The 19,130-nt window shown below is 36.3% G+C and overlaps 2 protein-coding genes across 2 annotated transcripts; one reads left to right on the top strand and one right to left on the bottom strand.

Moving 5' to 3' along the window:
- Window positions 1-959: 959 nt before the first annotated feature.
- On the bottom strand, window positions 960-5,069 carry LOC113239336 (RNA exonuclease 1 homolog). Its single transcript, XM_026476285.1, has one exon. It carries the CDS (start codon window positions 5,067-5,069, stop codon window positions 1,770-1,772), a length of 3,300 nt encoding a protein of 1,099 aa, XP_026332070.1. The 3' UTR covers window positions 960-1,769.
- Window positions 5,070-13,012: 7,943 nt separating this feature from the next.
- On the top strand, window positions 13,013-13,860 carry LOC113239515. The gene has a single exon (XM_026476554.1). The coding sequence runs from the start codon at window positions 13,247-13,249 to the stop codon at window positions 13,703-13,705; it is 459 nt and encodes a 152-aa protein (XP_026332339.1). The 5' UTR covers window positions 13,013-13,246; the 3' UTR covers window positions 13,706-13,860.
- Window positions 13,861-19,130: the final 5,270 nt, after the last annotated feature.

Raw genomic sequence — 19,130 nt, 5'->3', positions numbered from 1 at the left:
AAGCTTAAAGTGCAGGCCACACCGCGAGAGAAAATAAGCTAAGTTAGCTTAGCTCACATAGCTGCTTGTAACCAACTATGCGACTTAGCTCGGTTAGCTTAGTTCGCGGTGTGAACAGACGTATGAAAACATGCCGCAGCTACGTGAGCTAAAGCAAATTTAGCTTAGCTCACGTAGTTGCATGTAACCAACTATGCGACTTAGCTCGGTTAGCTTAGTTCGCGGTGTGAACAGATGTATGAAAACATGCTGCGGCTACTTGAGCTAAAGCTAAGTTTAGCTTACTTAGTTGCATGTAACCAACTACGCCAGCTAAGCTAACTTAGCTAGCTCATGTAGTTGCATGCAAAACTAAGCTAAGAAAATACGTAGTGACTAGTGTAGTGGCGTGGTACTACGGATATGTTATGAAAGGTGAAAGGCGACATATTTTACACAGCTTAGCGGGATCGGTGGGTTAATTTAGTTAGTTGAGTTAGCTTAGTTCGCGGTATGAACCGAAGTATGAATATATGCCCCAATTTAGTTAGCTCGGTTAGCTTAGTTCGCGGTATGAACCGAAGTACCTATCCCCGGCTACGTGATGTGGCCTACCCTTGAGTGTGAAGATGAATTCTGTGGCAGACAGGCATACGTGTAGACATTGTGTGCGTAGGTGATACCGGCAGTCAACAAAAATGCGTGAAGACAAATGGGGCCCCAACTATACCCAAGGTAACAAAGACATCAAAGAATATAATGTAATTTACTCCTAACGTTTACACGAATATTCTAATTGCTATTGTTTCTTATGTACTCTAGTTATCATCAAAAGGTTTGGTTTGGTAGGTATGTATCAAATACCTGATTTAAAAAACTTTATAGAAATACATACATTTAATTCTTTAGATTAAATTATGTTACATCACAATACAGAACTAGTATTGCTTAAAGTTATATGGGCCATGTTCTGAATACCTAATGAGTTAACGCACAAAATGACAGTTTCGAGATATTAAAGATGTTTGGCAACTTTTTGTCCTTACTCATTTAAATAACGAAGTTTAGAGAAAAGAATAATACAATTATATTTGAGTACAGTTGCTTCCAAACGTGTTAAAACGTAAAAATCGTAATGTGTATAATTTAATTTTTAAAAACCGTTGGGAATATATAAGCTTTAGTTTTTGTAATAAATATCTCGGAAGGTGCGCTTAGCCAAATTCTAATTTTAGCAGTAAAAGTTCCCTTATTGTAATCGCCCAATCCTCGTTTCAGAATCTATATCATTTTCCAGTCTGCCCACATCACATACAAAACTTAAAATATGTAGTTTTCAAAAAAGTTGTATATTTTGTTAAGCGTACTTAAACTAAATCGTTTCAAACCACGTTGAAAGATATGTGTTGTAATCATTGACCTCAATGGTTGTAATACGCATTTATGGTTTAACCACACGTAACACATTTTTACGAAATTCTCCTATGAGTCGAACCAGGTTTTATGACAACAATTTTTTGATTTAACAATTAGTCCAATTCTTTTTATGATATTAGTGAAAAGTATATTAAACTTTATGTTACAAGGTATAAAGACTGCATTCATAACTCAGTTTACGATTTTTTGTGGGTTAACCCACTTATGCAGAATATGGCCCGTATATGATTACAAAGTCTTATTACTTATTCAATAAATGTATAAGATGCACAGTAAATATGATGATGATGAATTACAGATAATATTAACCATTTTCATTGTAACATGAAAAACATTAATAATTATTGCTACATTCACCTAGTTTTCAAATCTTCTTTTAATTTGAATATTATTAACTCCATACATGCTCTAGCATCTTCAGCACTGTCGTGGCCATCAACAGAATTCTGAATTATTTTCTTTAAGTATTCTGAACTTAAATTTCTAAGAGCTCTTTTGTAAGGAGGTCCCATTTTGTGAGGGAACAGGACACTAGTATCTATAACAGAACCATGAATCAATTTAAGAGCTTTAAAATCAGACTCTAGACTATGACCAATCAAAATTGTTTTAGAATTAAACATAGTAAGTATAGTTGCTTGAACATCCAGTAGTGTTGTTTTCACATTTGCCATCTGCTCTTCTGTAATACCAGAATATCTAGTATTATAGTCTATAATTGGGTGCAACGGCTTTATAAGGGATTCAAAAACTACTTTGCAGGCAGAATTTATCACTGTTACTCTAGTCAAATCCAATCCATGTGTAGTATAACACATCTCACAATCCAAGGAGTACACAGCATAATCATCCATTTCTCTTTCTGGTGGCAAAGTTCTAACAAACCCTTTTAAGTTTTCATAATCTACATACTCATAGACATGGCATGGTGCTATACAACAACCATCTGAAGAACCGTCTTGGCTGCAGCATTGGTACTTTATCTCACCTCGAACTCTGTATTTGTTATTAGGATGATAAATACACTCTTCTTTAACTGCAGGAAAGCCTTTCTTGTCAATAGTATAGTCTTTTTTACATCTGCAACATGTTCGTATAAAACCTTTTGGCGGTTTTTGCTTATTTTGCCCATAAATTATTGCCCTGCCCTTTTCTCCAGAACTGTGTGGTAGTGGAAAACCATTTTCTTTCAATTGCTCTTCACTAAGAACCCACTTTTTAATATTATTATAAAACTTAGCTCCAACAAATTCAACATTATCTATAACTCTTCTATTCTTATTTTCAATACTCCATGAACCAGCTTGACTTGTATGACCTGATATTGATTGAGGAATTTTTTGCAATGCTGAACATTCTGACCCAGATTTCTTAACACCATTACATTCTTGCAGCTCTTTCCTAAGTCTACTAACTGTTAGAACAGCAGAATTTTTATATATTTGGACAGTAGAGCATTTTTTACTTGTAGCCAATTCTTCATGTTGAGCTCTAGCATAAGCATCAGTCGCCGATAAGTAAATTTTTAAGCACTCATCTATCATCATATTTAAATATGTAGAGCGAATATTAGCTGCAATTTTTGAAGCTAAAGGTTCTAAAACGCCTGGACGATCTATAAATTTTTCATTTGGAATATGAGCTACTCGCTGTACACCTTTTTTAATAGTTTGTGCCATAGTAGAGCTTGTAGTAGGTTCTTCCTTTTTCATATTAGGGGGAGGAATACCTCTTTTAGCACTCATTAATGTGGAAGCATATGGAACATGTGCAATTCTTATTTTGGAATTGCTAGAATGTGGAGTAAATGTTTTTGGCGGTTCTGTGTGTGTTTTTAAAGAAGCTGTTTCACTAATTGAGGTACCAGTGTTTTGTGAAGCATGAAATTCTCTGACTTTGGTCAATCTTTCAGCCATGGTCTGGGCTGCATTTACTTTGTAGTCTGGTTTTAGTGATGGCCTAGGTAACACTTTTACCTTTGTGTCACTTGTTCTTGATATCCGCTTTTTAGCTGACACATATTCAGTGTTAGTATTGTCTTCTAATGATAAATCACATGATTCTTCAACTACTTTCTTTTCTGCAGGTACATATTCTTCAAAAATCCTTTTACACTCTAAAGCAATTGCGTCTTCATCTGACTCTGATGAAATGTTGTATAAACCCTCATCTCTTTGGTCAAATTGAGTGTTGTCAGCAAAATTACTATCATGATTAAGTTCATCAATAACTGACTTATCTTTCTTCTTCATTTTTTTATCTTCTCTTGAATGTCTGTAGTGATCACTTTTTTTATCCTTGTTTTTAGAGCTACTTGAATGTTTAGAGTGCTTTTCAGTTTTCGAAGACTTCAAATCTGAGTGCTTAGAGCTTCTGGAAGATGGTTTATCTTTCTTTGAAGATTTATCCTTTTTGTCAACCTTTTCCTTACTTTTATCTCTGCTAGCACTTTTATGACTCTTGTGAGATGGCTCTTTTGTCTTTTTGTCACTTTGTTCGTGGTTGTGTGTCCTATCTTTATTAGACTTATCTTTATCCTTGTCAGACTTTGATTTCTCATGTGATTTGCGGTTTTCCTTTCTGCTAGATGAGCTCTTGTGCTTTTTATGGTGTTCTGATTTCTTAGCATCTTTTGGAGATGAAGATTCAGTAGATTTAATCCCATCAGGCTTGACACTATCACTTGGTGTGGGCTCAGGTTTAGAGCTTTGCTCCTGTGTGGTAACATCCAGTTCAGAATTAAGATCTGAATTTGAGTTCTGATGTTGTTTTTCTTCATGTAGTATCTGATCTAAAATGTCAAACTCTGGTCCTAAGTCATCCAACCCATTTATATCATTTGCAATTTTTACTTTTTTTACATCTGGTTCATCTTCATCACTTGAAAAGCATGGAGCTAAGAACCTGGGAGTTGGTTGGTATGTTACTGAAGGAATTTCATTACTTGATGACACTTTAGTGGGTTTATATTCTAAAATTTTCTTCTTATTAACATTTCTGTCAGAAGGAACATAGTTACGCTTGTTCAATGATTGCGATTCTTTAGGTTTATACTCCTGTATTTCTTTTTCAATTCCAGGTAAGTACTTTTCATTACACTCTGTTGCACCTTTAGGTGTATATGGGTCTAGCTCAATAGCTTCAGCACAACCTGGAGTATACTTTACAGGCGGCGGAATGTAAATAAATGGTTTTGTAGAGCCATTTGTTTCAGTTGGCCGTTTGATTGGTACACTTGCAGGTTTTCTTGGCGTATATGGCACAGGAATGTGCTTTTTTCTCTGTTCATTTAAATCATCAACGTCTACGAAACTTGCATTATTGATTTTATTTAATTGAGCTATTGGAGTGGGGTTGTATGTGACTTTGGACTGAACAACAACATTGTTTATCTTACTAATATCAGTGGTTCCTTCAGTTGGAACTGCAGGTGTGGACGTTGCCGTTGCTAATCCCTCGTTCTGTTGAAGAACTTTCTGGACTGCTGCTGATACAAGTTTTTGTAGTATTGCTCCACTTTCGATCCCGTCATTTGAGGGGTTCAGCACAGAGTCTTTTTTTGCATGACGGAAATGACAATACGGCCTTTCACATAAGCCGCTATCATAAAAAGGGCAATTAATGCCTTTAAAATAACCTGTCGATGGTAGCATTTCACATAAAAACTATCAAAATGTACTGCACAAATAGCTAAAACAGCCAATCGAGTTTTGTCCATGTCCAATCCAATCCATTGACAAAAAAATATGACGTCATCATATTTTTTAATGTATTAATAAAGACTACGTAGCAATGACATTTATGCTTTCCGCCTAAATTAAATCCTTCTACCAGTCCTATACTGCCCTGCTAAGCCGAAAGGCGCTATCTCTGAGTTACGCCTTTTTAGTTTTTTTTATGCCATTCAATAGCTATAAAAATTTCGCATCTAATGGTATAATAGAAATAGCGCTATCTAACTTAAAACATTTAAAAAACCACTAAGAAGTATTTTTAAATACAATACAATTACATAAAATGCAATTTACAAAAAGTCGATTTTCTCAAAACTTACTCCGATTGAGATAGCGCTTTTCGGCTTATCAGGGCAGTATAAGTGTCAGAGCCACAATTCTGTCTAATGGTCTATCTATCTAATGTGTGTGGACAGTCCTTTAGAATGATAATTGGGTTAAGTGTAAAATTTTTCAATTTCTTGCTCTATACTAAGTTTCCCCGTTTTAAAAACAAGTACACTAATAGTTCCTTTATTTTTTTCCATCCTTTATGTAGTTGAAACGCTAACCGCGAAAAGTCAAGGAAAAAAGAAAACTGCGACAAAATAAAGGATGAAAAAAAAATTAAAAACACCAAGACAAATAGCAAAACACTAAAAATAAAAATTGCAATGGATAGATCTGAAAGTGAATTAACAATGAACAAATTCTGGCAATATTGCCGCAGTTTATCGCGTTGAGATAAAAATATTAATTTGAAGGCACCGTTCTTCGTTTACAAATCTTTGGCGGGAATCACAATAAAATTATAACATAAAATTATTCAAGAGAAAAACGAGATTTATTAGACAGCACAACAGCGTAACAAAAGAATCATTGTGTATGTACTTAAAACTTAAAGGATGGAAAAAGTTAAAATAATAATAAATTGGCTTTGACTCCATTGACTTACAATTAAGTCAATGTTTGACTCCATCGTTTTCATTCAGTAACTTTTGACTCACGCTTTTGACAGAAGTCAACTGTCAATTAATTGAAAAAAATATATTTTCTGACAGTAAATCTTATGCCGCATTCTCACATTCGTGCGAGTGGCTATGCGAACATCGATGCGATACACATACATACATGTGTAATACCGCATTTTTACTATCGTGCTCGCTATAACACGAATGTTTCCTCAAAACATTCGTGTCGAGTGGCTGAAACGCGTTCTTACATTCGTGCGAGAGCCGATGCGATGCACGACACGCATATGTAACTATGTCGCGCCTCGCATCGCCACTCGTGCGATCGCGTCATGAGCGGTTCTTCGAGCACGAGTCAAAAGACACGACCTTTTTTGTAAAAGATGTACTTTTATTTGAGAGAAAAGTATACAAACTACAAGCAACGGTAAATACAAACTTATGGTATTTCATGGCATATATCCATATCATTTTCGTAAATATTTATACAACGCATTTTCATTAAAATGTATACAAAAAAAAGGTTATTGTAAATTCTCGGACAAGACTTAAATGGGTAATTATCCTCCTGAGGCCTGAGTTTAAAAAAAAGCATGTGTCGTTATGACGGAATGTTCTTTACATAGCACAAAATTTGTATTACCTGTGAGTCCTGAACATTGAGGTCCAGTTTAAATTACTTTAAACTGTTCCATACATTTTTCTCTGGAACGAAAGTTTTTTTGTAAATGTGAAAGAAAATTATGCACAAAATTAAAATGCTCATATATTTGTTATTTCTAAACTACATCCGGTCTTAATATAATCACGAAGAAATAGAATTATTATGAAACTTAATAAAACTTTGCGTGTAGGGGGCAGAGTATACTCAATTTCTGGCTCACTACTGCTTGTACCACTTTCTTCTCCGTCGGCTCTCAAATCGTCGATATCAGGTTCTTCCTATATGATATCCCCATCATCGTCTGCATCTTCTACTTCAGATGCATTTAAAATCTGATTGATTTCGTAATCTTGTAGCACAAGTTAAAAATACAAATCATAAAAGTCTCTCAATTAGAAAGAAAGAAAGGCTCTCAATTAGAATGTATTATTTTATGTGTAGGTGTGTTACGCGATTACTTCGAATTGTGAACCGGTTTTGATGATTATTTTCTGTTGGAAAGAGGGTACCAAAGTATTGGTCCCATTTAAATTTGAAGAAAATATTTCACTTCTAAGAGTGGCAAACTAGGGGATGAAATTGATACTTTCCGTTAACCGAATTAAACTTTGCAAATAGATGTAATTCCAATAAAAAGCCGATAAGCAAACTTTTGAGGTCTTTTTTTTATATAAATTAGTTATAATTATAAATATAATTTATTATTATCTGTTTTAGAAAGGATAGTATTACTAAATAACGACCGGAAGTGATACGTGCAGAACAAATTAATGAAGTGAGTTAACTAGATAATAACCGGCCATACTTTACAAAGAACAAATTCATAATCTACGTTTTTACTGACATTGCACTGTGTATTCCGTGAAAATAATACAACATTATGATAAAACACATATTTGGGAGTATAAAAACAAAAACATATTCCAAAAAAATGACATATAATTCATTGATTTATTTACGTTGTTTACGGCGAGCCGCTGTTGTCACCTGCTCGTGGTCGAATAATTATTCAAACATGGCGGTTTATTTATTAACTTTTGATTTTTATGGGAAAAACAGACGTATAAGCTTTCATAATATTTTTTCCTGTTCTATATATGATGATTGTGGTTACTTTTTTCTAAAAAAAACTAATTAGTCCTTTTAAAAGTCTACTCGGTCATAATGGCAACTTAGAATTTGTAAAAATCAGGACTTCAAGAACTTCGCCATTTTCTTCTTAATTAAAGAAGTACTACAGGTAAAACGTACAGGACGTTATACTTGGTTTCAATTTCAATAGTAGATTCTGGCTAAAATCTAATAAATTCCGTAGTTTTAAAAGTGGTTACATAATAATGACAAAATCACAAACGTAATTTAAAAAAATGCAAATGCTTTGTAATAATTTTTACGAAAATGATATGGATAAATATATAAAACATCGAGTGTATATTTATCAGTGGTTGTTTACTTTTCTCTGAAATAAAAGTATACATTAAAAAAAATTTCCATGACATAATTACTTAACACATATTTTTGAATACAACACAAAGGTATACTTGTTTTTAGTATTTCTTATATTTACATAATTATATTCGAAAATTAACAAACGTTTACATTTCATTGCACGCGACACCTACGTATATACAATGGTATCTATAAAAGTACTTACATTATATTCAGTGTCTATTGAGGTTCGCAGTTATACACTGATCTCAAGAAATTTTCCATAGCGGTTTAAGCGTCATATACATCTTTCGGCCCCATGCCCCATATTATAGATTGTTTTTTTCTTACGAAGATACACATAACAATTTGCTATTAACGAGTTCTTCGCTTTCAACTCATTGGCTGGTACCTTTATAATATTAGAAATACGGTTCCATGCAGCGTGAACTTTGTGTTTAATTTTGTGGTTTGGATGTTTTGGGTTCCAAATGAGCTCTTCGGTTTCATACATACAGTTCTAGAAATTGCAAGACCCGCGCATTGCTCCAATCCATTTTGCAAGGTGTACCTCAGTGATTTTCCCAGCTGTGATTTTTGCGCGGCGTGGTCGAAAGTTGTATTATAAATTGCTAAAATAGATATGTAATATTTTTTGTAGGCAAGTATACCTAAATGTTCACCTAAAGAAAAAATTCTACATTGACGTTATAGTATATTTATAACTTCTTTAGTACTGGTTTCTAATTTTGGTGACGCGTCCACAGCCTGTGTCTGAAACTTGTTTTCTTGATTGAAGAACATCCAACAATATTTTGAAAAAATACTGGTACACCCGTATTGTCAGTGAATATTATAGTCCATAATTAAACGGTCTAATATAAAGTAATATCGTACCAAGAACAATCCTCCGCAGGAAGAGCCTAATTTTGGTGAACAATTTTAAATGCTCACTACCAAATACTGTAAGCTTTGGAGAACTTTCCGATCACTACCTCCCGCCCCCTCCAGAGTCGAGCTAATGCGCAGTGTGATCGGCTGTGCGGAGATCGTGCTGCTTTTCCCGCCAAAAAGGTAAGTACTAATACTTGGTGACATGGGGGCCAAAATTGAACAATTTTTGTGATCATTTTACCGAAGAAACAAAGAGGGTTTCAAATAATGCTGTGTGCATATTTGAATGTTGATTTCGGGTACGTTTGATATACTATAGTTAATGTTGTTATTAACTTAAATAGCGTGTTTTTTAACGGTACGAAACCCTGATGAACTCTGGCATCAATCGCCCGATGTTCGGAAGAGTAGCCTTCTAAGACTACTCGAATCGAACGTTTCCTCAAGAAATCCGAGATCCAATTGCAAAGGTCAGTGGGAGGCCCATAAGAAGGAAACTTGCTTAAAAGGTTTGCACGCCAGACGCTGTCAAAGGCTTTAGAAATGTCCAAAGACACTGCAAGTGCTTCGCCTTGCTTTTCTATAGTTTTTTTTTCATACACTAGAAGATCCCCAGTAGATCGCTCTCGCCGGAATCCGTTTTGGCAATAACTAAAGAGGTCGTTGTCTTCAAGGCACGACAAGCGACGGTTGTTGAGTACAAGTTCCATAGTTTTGCAAAGAATGGAAATGACTGAGATAGATCTACAGTGGACAGGGTCAGCACTGCTTCCTTTTCGGCACAGGTTGCACGTTTGCAAGCTTCCACAACCTAGGAACTACATCACTCTCTAGTGAGAGGCAATATAGTGTATGAGAACAGGAGACAACTCAGGCGCACAATTACGTAGGACTATTACTGGAATTCCATCTGGCCCACGTCTAGACTCCGCAGAGATCTAAGTACCTTTTTTTGGCGTACGCGAACTGTCGCCATAGTGCAGCCAGCTTGAGGTAAAGTGAGATTCCCTGCAGCATCCAGACGCGAACTCTCTGCAAAGAAGTGGTGCAAAAAAATTCGCTTTCTCTTCTGGAGTATGGGGCAGCGAGCCGTCTGGCTTCAGTAGAGGTGGTAAAGATGGGCGATAAAAGTCAGTTTCGACCGCTTTGGCTAAGGACCAAAACGATTTGCTACATGCTGGATAACAGGCAAGCATAGCTTCTATGCAGCGTACACAGTTGAACTTGGCCCTACATAACACGTTTTTGCACTTCTTGACGGCCTTATTAAAAGCATTCTTCAGATTCCGAGTACTCGGAGCTTTGCGTAGTCGAGCGTCTGCCCAAGCTTATAGCCGTTTTTTATAGAATGATTTAAGTTTTTACTCCCTTTGTAATAAGTTTCAATTCCATTCAAAAAGTTGATTTTGTATTTAATGTAATTTTGTTTGTTACTTATTTAATGCGAATCTTTGGATTGTTAAAAATAGCAATAACTTGTAATGTAATTATATTTCTAGTAGAATACACAAAGTAGAATATACATAAATATAAAATACCAACTCTTCCTATAATAAAACAAATATACAAAAATATTTTACTTTGCAATAAATATTTTACTGCTGCAGATTTTTTTCATCCGCCTTTTCTAGTAGCAATAAGCACCTACGACCCTTGTGAGTGAGCAAAGAAAGTCATCCTATTTCGATCACTCCCATCGCCGGCGCCGAAATGGCCCGATTTGAAGAGAACTACAACGAGTGGCGCGCTCAGTCACCACGGAACGGAGATGGCGCATTGTATCAAATACCTATGTCGTGATGTGAGTGACGGGGATAGCTATTGGAACGGAGGAACACCTATGTGACTGTGGAACGTCGTTCCTTCGGAACGAGTCACGGTGATCCTGTTTGACGGCGGATCATCGTGACGTTATTTATCACCCACCTCTAAAAACCACTCATGACGCGATCGCACGTGAGGCGAAGCGAGTCGCGATAGAGAGCTGACTACATATGCGTGTCGTGTATCGCATCGCTATTCGCATCGCCACTCGTACGAATGTGCGTCTAGGCAGCTGTGCGACAAGTACACGTCCATTTTTTCCATCCGATATTCTGATCCGACTACTGGAAGGCGCTCGTACGATATAATTGTATAAACACTCAATACACGTCCGATCCGAGTATCGAACGTGACGTGGCGTCCGAGTCGTAAATAGTGTCCGATTTTATTACTTATCGGATTGTCTGAAGGCCCGCTCTATATACTTTTGCGGGGAGACGAAATACACGTCAGATTCTTCGCTCCGAATTGCAGCGTTGCCAATGCAAATTATTCAAAATCCCCAAAAATCAAGGTTATCAATTTGGGGAGAGCAAAGGTCATATTTCCCACATTTAATCATTTTATTCATTCTCAGTATTTGTTATATTATTATTGTTACGCTTAAAAATATATCAAATAATTAAGAACGTCAAAATGTGCCCCTCTATTACATATACGTTATGTCATAATTAGAAATAAACCCAACAAGTTGAATTAAGTTTAAACCTTAATATTTAAGCTTGACGAGTGGCAAGTTGTGGTATTAAGGTTTATCCATACTTATCCGGACCGTGCCCGGGACGTGGATGGACCGTGCTCCGTCAGGGGCTCAAAAAAATATCGTTGCGTTTATTTTGTACGAACTCGTTCACACATGTCCGTGTCCAGGCCGGTGCCGAGACGTACACGCAGTTCATACAAACTAGCACGCCCCGTCCACGTCTCGGGCACGGCCCTGATTTGTGTGGATAGTCCTTTAAAATACCTACTGCTCGGCTTTGTTCGGCAACAGCTGTATTCTTTTTTCACACCGGGAACTGGCCTAAACGAGGAAGGGTCGCGCGCTCAACCACGCACCGACTGATCATCATCATCCTATTTAAGAGCCAGGCTCTTGTCGGTGACTGATAATAGTAGTAGTTTTACAATTCAAGACAAAGTGATTCTAATCCTACTGTATAATTTTATACATATTTAAGCGGTCTGCTAATAATTCTATATAAATGTTGCTATATAAGCGGCGCATGTGCGATGTTGAAAAAATAAATTATAGTTATATATAAAAATAAATTATGTATAATTAAATATATAGATAAAATAAAATTCTAGAATGCAAGGGCATTTTCCTCACATAGCGTACTCCAAACAAAATCCCCAAACAAGTTGTTGAGTTGAAATTCCATGTATTTGGGGAATTCCCCATAAATTGGCAACACTACAATTAGTTCACAAAAAGTCTGACGAAAGAATCGGATGCCTATCGGACGTGTATTGAGTGAATTCGATCCGATAGCTTCCGATAGTCGGATCCAATCATCAGACACGAAATCGGACGTGTATTACCGTACGTAAACTGTCCACAGTGGGACAGAAGCCAAAACCTACAAAAATTAAATTGATTTGAATGAACTCGAAATAAATATTCATTTTTGTGAAAAATATGATTCTTTCAAAATGGAAATTATTTTTGTATCCTCTAAGGGTCGTATTCCGAACTCTACTCAATGCTCAAGTCAGGACTTGAGTATTGCAGTGAGCACTGAAAATCATACTCAAGTCCTTGCCGTTAGGGTCGTATTTCCAGTGCTTGAAATCACACTCAAGTCTGCTCAAATCCTGACTTGAGCATTGAGTAGAGTTCTAGAATACGATCGAAATTGCATATGGCTAAAGGCTGGATGCCATGGTGCCAAAAAATAAGAAAAAAACTTCTGATTGCGCTCGCTCTCTCTCTCTCTCTTTCGTATTTACAACCTTTTCTTAAGCGCGAGAGAGAAAAAGTCTTGTGCTATTTCACAATGGGTTGGGTTGCGTTCATTGTGGCGTTCATCGATGAGAATTGTTTAATGTAGTCACTGCGTTCATTGCTTTGCTGTCTTACTTGGAGAACCACAGCTGGTTTTAATTTGGCCTTGATATTTATTTCAACCACAAAACATGTTGGAAAGTACGTACGGTTCATATTTTTTGTGTAACTTATTTGTCCCATTTCAGAATGGAGTTAATTGTTAAAGTTTACCACTTGTTTCCCTCTTCTATAAGAGAATTGTCAAAAGTTGTGACGATAGTGTTTGATAAATTCCTCAGTCTGTTTGAGTATCTCTACCCGGACTTTGGTGTTTAAAAATTGCAAAATGTTGGAAGAAGTAGTAAAGGACTATTCAGACTATTTTAAAGTGGATATTGCGAGTGGATTTCAAACTGTCCAAGATGTTATCGATAACATGCTGACAAGGCTTGAAGAACTCGCTAGTGTATTGCAGATGATAAAGTTAAAAAACAGCGATTGCAGTCAGGCTGTCACCGAAGACATCAATAGATACCGTGCCGAGGTTACGACACTGTCTAAAAAAGTGTATACCCTTAACAAGGTTATTGAGAAACTTCAATCAAATATGGATGTCCTTGAAAAACAAGTGGAGAAAGCAGAACTTGATTTTGGAGTTAATAACGACAATAAGATTCGAAGCTTTTTGAAACCTTTCCTTAAAAGAGCTAAGGACGCCATACCTGCAAGTCACACTATTTCCACCATGGAGAAAGTACAGTTTGAAAGTGTCCTCAACAATTTTGATTCTCTAAATGGATCATGATGTTTGTTGATGGTGATGTTTCGCTACATAATTACATCATACAGATGACCCATGTATTGTAATTGAAATTGCATGTACAAAATTGACAATAACAGATGTGTCGCATGGACACGGGGCTGTAGTTTTAAAAACAGCTGATGGCACTTCTCTTGCAAGTTCTTAGAATTAAATTTTATTATAATTATTATTATTATTATATTCATTATTATTATATTCATTATTTCAATATAAAATAAGACAATTATATTTTGCACCTATGGTGAAATCAGACTTAACTGCAAAAAATGTGAAAATGACTTAACAATAAAATGTATACACAAATGGAGGTACTTCATGCTAGGGATGCAATGGAAATGTCATAACGGAAACAGATGTAAAAAGTAAATCTTAGCAGAAATGGAAGTGGACATGTAAATACTGTAAAGATCTCAATGAAACAGTCCCAAATGGGGCTTGCATTTGGTTTCATAATTTACACAAAACTGCTAAGATCCCACGCTGCACTGCCAAGCACTAAAGTTCCATTATAAAAGTTGCACAAGCAGCAACAGAATCAAATGTGAAAAAGCGCATGGATGTTCTGCAATTGCGGAAGCCGGTGCAGAGGTTCATTGCATCGCTATTTCATGCGTTCCTTAATTTTTCTGTAGAGAATGTTCTCTACAGAAAAAAGATTCTTAATAAAATAGGTATTTATCTTCAAATGCAGACTTTAACTCTTCTGTACATTTTTGCAAGTTAGTCACTTTCACTGGAGGTGCGATATGTCTGTATAAATCATGGATCAATGTAGTTATTGCAGTATAGGTTATTAAAAGAAATTAGTATTATATTTATATTGTTCTAGTTACATTAATTAATTTCATCAGTGTTGGACACCAAAATCAGTTGAGCCAGAAATGAAAATACAAATGTGGAAAACAGTACAGCAATTATTATCTCATGATACAGTAGTTCTTTATGAGTACTTAAGTTGCCAATGCTGATATTACAACAATTCATTAGTTTAATAATTTAGTGGTTAAGGAATAAATTTGAAAAAACTATAGTGATGTTTGTAACTAACTTAAAAAGCCAATTATTATTTTTACTATAGTTAGATTTATGATCAGTGGCTTATTATGCTTTCAGAGTTATATCAACCAAATATGCTACTGTTCTGCTGCAGTTAGTTGAAATTTTTTTCAAAAAATTTGTTATGTATTTTGCCATGATCAGTAAAAAAAGCCAATCTGTCACTATTTTTTCCTAGGTGGATAAGGTATGAAATTACCGCAAGAGAAAAGTAGATTATTTTTAATTTAAAACCTTGAACCTTTTGACAGCCATAGACGCTTTAAAGTGTCAATGAAACCATGTGTTATTTGTATGTTCCATTTAAGTATGGATTCATATTTGCAGTTTATGTTGAGTTATGTTATCCTTAACTTGAATTAATATAAGGTTAAAATTCATAACATGTCACATCACTAGACTTGGTGTCTAGGAAGCAAAACCAGTTTTTGTCAAGCGACCTTTCAACTAACGGCGGCAGCATTATTAACCGATATTACCAATTAATTTGTATTGCTACATAATTTTACTGTACAGTAGTCATAACACTGTGTCATCTCCGCGAGATGTCTCAAGTATTTAGGAAATAGTTTACGCATATGTAACACAAATAACTTTATCTAGTGGTGCTGGTGGATTTGGTCCGTTATTCTATAGCATTACGAGTCATTGTGACATTGGAAAATACAGTACATGTATTGATATTAAAACACATCTATTATTGCATTAATTTGCCACATGGCATTCTTATAATTAAAACAAACCTCTCCATAACCTCTGAAAATTTAATTGTATGTTATATTTATTATATTATTTTAGGAAAAAATTAAAAAGTATGTTTCTTAACTTTTCAAATGCAAACAATACATATTTTATTTAATGATAGAAATGCCTAAATATTTTTTTTTAGATACCTCTGTGTACTAAAATGATTTTATATATATTTATTATTTATATATTTATTTACCAACCGTGTGTCATCATAGCCTTTGAACGCCCTGTATAATATTAAACCTCAGCCTGATAGTCGCGACACGCGCGATAAAATTAAAATATTTTTTTTTTATTGGCTATCTAAATTAGATCTGATTGAGACAGCTAATAGCGCACGCTTATTCCAATTTTATCGACATTTTCTCGAGCACAAGCTAGGGAGTAATAAAGTAAAACTAAATTATGTAGTAAGCCACAGTTCAAATAACTAATATAAGTCGGGCTGCGCTTGCATCATTATTTTCGATATTGCAAAACTAAAGGAGGTAGGTTGCCTTTCGATTGGGAATTTTAACAGTTAACATCTAACTGTAACCAAGTGAGTAAAAAAAATCTCAATACAGTACTCTGTAACGACCTCATTAATACGTCGAATTATATATAATTACCAATTTTTATTTAAATCGGTTACCGGAAAGTGCGCAAACCCGCATTCATCCCTAGTTAGTAGTAGTAGACACAGGAGATAATAAAATCCGTTTATGTGGTCTGTGTAAAAATCGGTTCTCACTACTCGAAGTATATTGAGAGAGAAAACGCCTTGAATTGGAGAATAGCAAAATCAACCATTAAAATAATTGCTCCTTGTAAAAAAATTTAGGCGCTATTTATAAAAATGAATCTTCATGCGTGAGCAGCCTCTGAGCCCACTGAGAGTGGATGATTTTCTTCAAAATTAAATAGGACCACTATGGAGGTACCCTCTTTCCAACAAAAAAAGAATCATGAAAATCGGTTCACAAATACCGGAATTATCGTGTAACATACATACAAAGAAAAAGTCGAATTGAGAACCCCCTCCTTTTTTTGGAAGTCGGTTAAAAACGCTGTGGCAGCGAAATCCTACAAGGGCACCACCAAAAAATAAAAACAAGAAGAATTCCGTTTTTAAAATTTCCATACCATTCCTATGATCGCACATGAAACTTGCCGTAACTCAAAATTGTGCAGTTGAAAAAAACAAGAAAAATACTGAATGGATCATCTTATAAATTTCAAGGTCTTTCGTAGGTGATTATCACTAATAACATGTTTGAGTTTCACGCTATGAGTTCTTTTTGTTTCCCAATATTTCGGAACGGTTACACGCTCCATGGTCACGGGTTGACTGACCGACGGCAGATTACGGCTTTAAAAACATATATCTGTCTACTCTCTTTCGCTGTCGACGACTACCTTTTATCACGATTACTTGTGGCGTTACAAATCTTCACTCACTTTTTCCGACAAACCACTCACTGTATCCACACGCGAAACTAAAGCCGAAGCATTTTTGTTTTCATTATTGTTAACATTAAGCACCGGATTCCAGGCACTGGATAATTTAAATCCATCTTCACGGTTAAACGTTTAGTACTTTGTGATTTCGATGGTTTGTCGTGCCAAACGTTTCGTCGACAAGCACTTGGGCCTTTGCAACTCGATCCAGTGGTTAGTGTCATTCTGTATAAGATGTGCTATTGACTTGTGACTATGTGCATTATTGTTTTTTACGTTGTCCGTTTGGTCTGACTGATATACTAGATACCACAACTGCAGTTTACTTTGTAGACATACAGTGTTTGGAAAGGAAGGTGGTCTTTTGGCGAACTCAACAGCTTTTCTATATTCGTTACTCCCTGTACATCGGACAAAAAAGCTGTTTGCCTCTGTAGCTTTTTCGCTTCTTCCTTTTGAGTATTGGTTTGCATGTTTTTATACCATATCCATTCTGTCGCAAAATTGTCTTTACGTGATCCTGTTTTGTGGCAGGTGGTGTGTATCAATATGTCTGTTCTTAAAGCTATCCCTATCTACTGACCCGAGAGATAGGGAGTTCGGGGAGACTACGTGCTCCCCGGTAAGACCAAGCTAGCGTATCTTAGTTTAGTAGCAGTCTACGAGGAGATGTGCGCAACACGTGTGTTGCCCTTTAAGGTGGTAGCTATGTCCGGACATTGTCACAGGACACTGCGACTCCGGTAACTCCAGTCAAGTAAGTTTCTGGGAACTGGAGAGACGCTTCGGCGTCGGGAGATGAGCGTACCTACAGATTCGCCACCGAAGAGGAGATTTGGTAGGGACTTCGAGTCAACGGCTTAGCGATGGCAACCGTTAGTTGCGCAATGCACGACGGGAAGTGAGCGTGCCTACAACTCCGGTACCTCTCTGGAAAATATAGGGTAAGTGCTTCCGGGGCGGCTCACTTGAGGCACTAGCCTCTTGAGAATCGGATGAAGCCAGGGATTATGGTCTGTGATAAGATAACCCTGTACACTGGCTGATCCAGTGTAGTGACCTGAACTTAGAAGGTACCTGTGCTTGCACAGGTTATGGTGCCCGTCTCTTGTAACCAAGAAGTTGATTGGTGATAATCAAAACACAGTCATGTCGACGATACGGGAGCTGTTCTTAAAGCTGTCATCTGCGGTTGGCCAGTCAACCCAGGAGCATTTAACCATGCGATGTGTAGCCGTTCACATATATCGGGAAAACAAAAAATGTAAGGAACTGTAGTTGTGTATAACAAACACAATTGAATGGATATTTGCGAATGATGAGATTATTTTTATTTAAACATAATACTTACTCAATTATAAACTACACTTACTTATCCATTTATAAACGAGAATATACAGTGTGTTATTTTTAACTGGAACAGTATGGAGAAATCCGAAACCATAGAAGATACAGGGAAATTGTCCTAGGAGCCATCAACCTTTTTTTTGTGAAAACATTTTTGGCATAGTAAATTTTTTGGTCGACTGTGAGTTGTCTATAGAAATGAATAGAATTTTATTGTTCAATATCCTTTTATAGCTAATCGACATTTTTAAGGATTTTGTGTCGTAGTTTTAATACGGTATTGTGTTAAATGTAAAACCGGGATTTTTTGATCATTTATTTCAAAAAATCCATATGAAAATAACAATAAAATGGAATAAATCAGTCTTTTTTATTATTAATCATCTATTTTGCAATGGTTATCAATCGTAGTCAAAATTAAATAACACTATAAAAGTTGGTCAAATATTAAAAAGCCGGGCAAGCCGGACATCGTTTAAAAGAGCGCAGCGCCGCGCTGGCATCGCGTTAGCGCAACGTTTTTTGCGCCAACTTCAGTTATGTCTCTCTAGTGCCACAACGGTAACTGGAGTTGGCGAGAAGCGCTAGTGCGTTGTGCATTTGTATTTGTACTTGTACTTCTCCGGAAAAAACGATGCGCTGGCTTTTTTCCGACGTTTGGTACTATTCGGCAGTCGGTCAGCGCTGGCGTTGCGTCGCCGCCTCGCAGGAGTCGCGTCGATGCTGTGCGTGCGCTGGCAAGACGGTGACGCTCGAAAGACGCTAGTGTGAGGGGTCTCTAAATTGGCCGGATACGTTTCCAAAAAGCCTAAGT

The sequence above is a fragment of the Hyposmocoma kahamanoa genome, unplaced genomic scaffold (genome assembly GCF_003589595.1).
Source record: "Hyposmocoma kahamanoa isolate Upper Pololo Valley unplaced genomic scaffold, ASM358959v1 99879, whole genome shotgun sequence".
In the NCBI taxonomy this organism is placed as follows: domain Eukaryota; kingdom Metazoa; phylum Arthropoda; class Insecta; order Lepidoptera; family Cosmopterigidae; genus Hyposmocoma; species Hyposmocoma kahamanoa.
This window is presented reverse-complemented; position numbering and strand designations above follow the sequence as displayed.

Coding starts and splice junctions, on each gene's coding strand:
- LOC113239336 (XM_026476285.1), bottom strand. CDS start 5,069: ATGCTACCATCGACAGGTTATTTTAAAGGCATTAATTGCCCTTTTTAT.
- LOC113239515 (XM_026476554.1), top strand. CDS start 13,247: ATGTTGGAAGAAGTAGTAAAGGACTATTCAGACTATTTTAAAGTGGAT.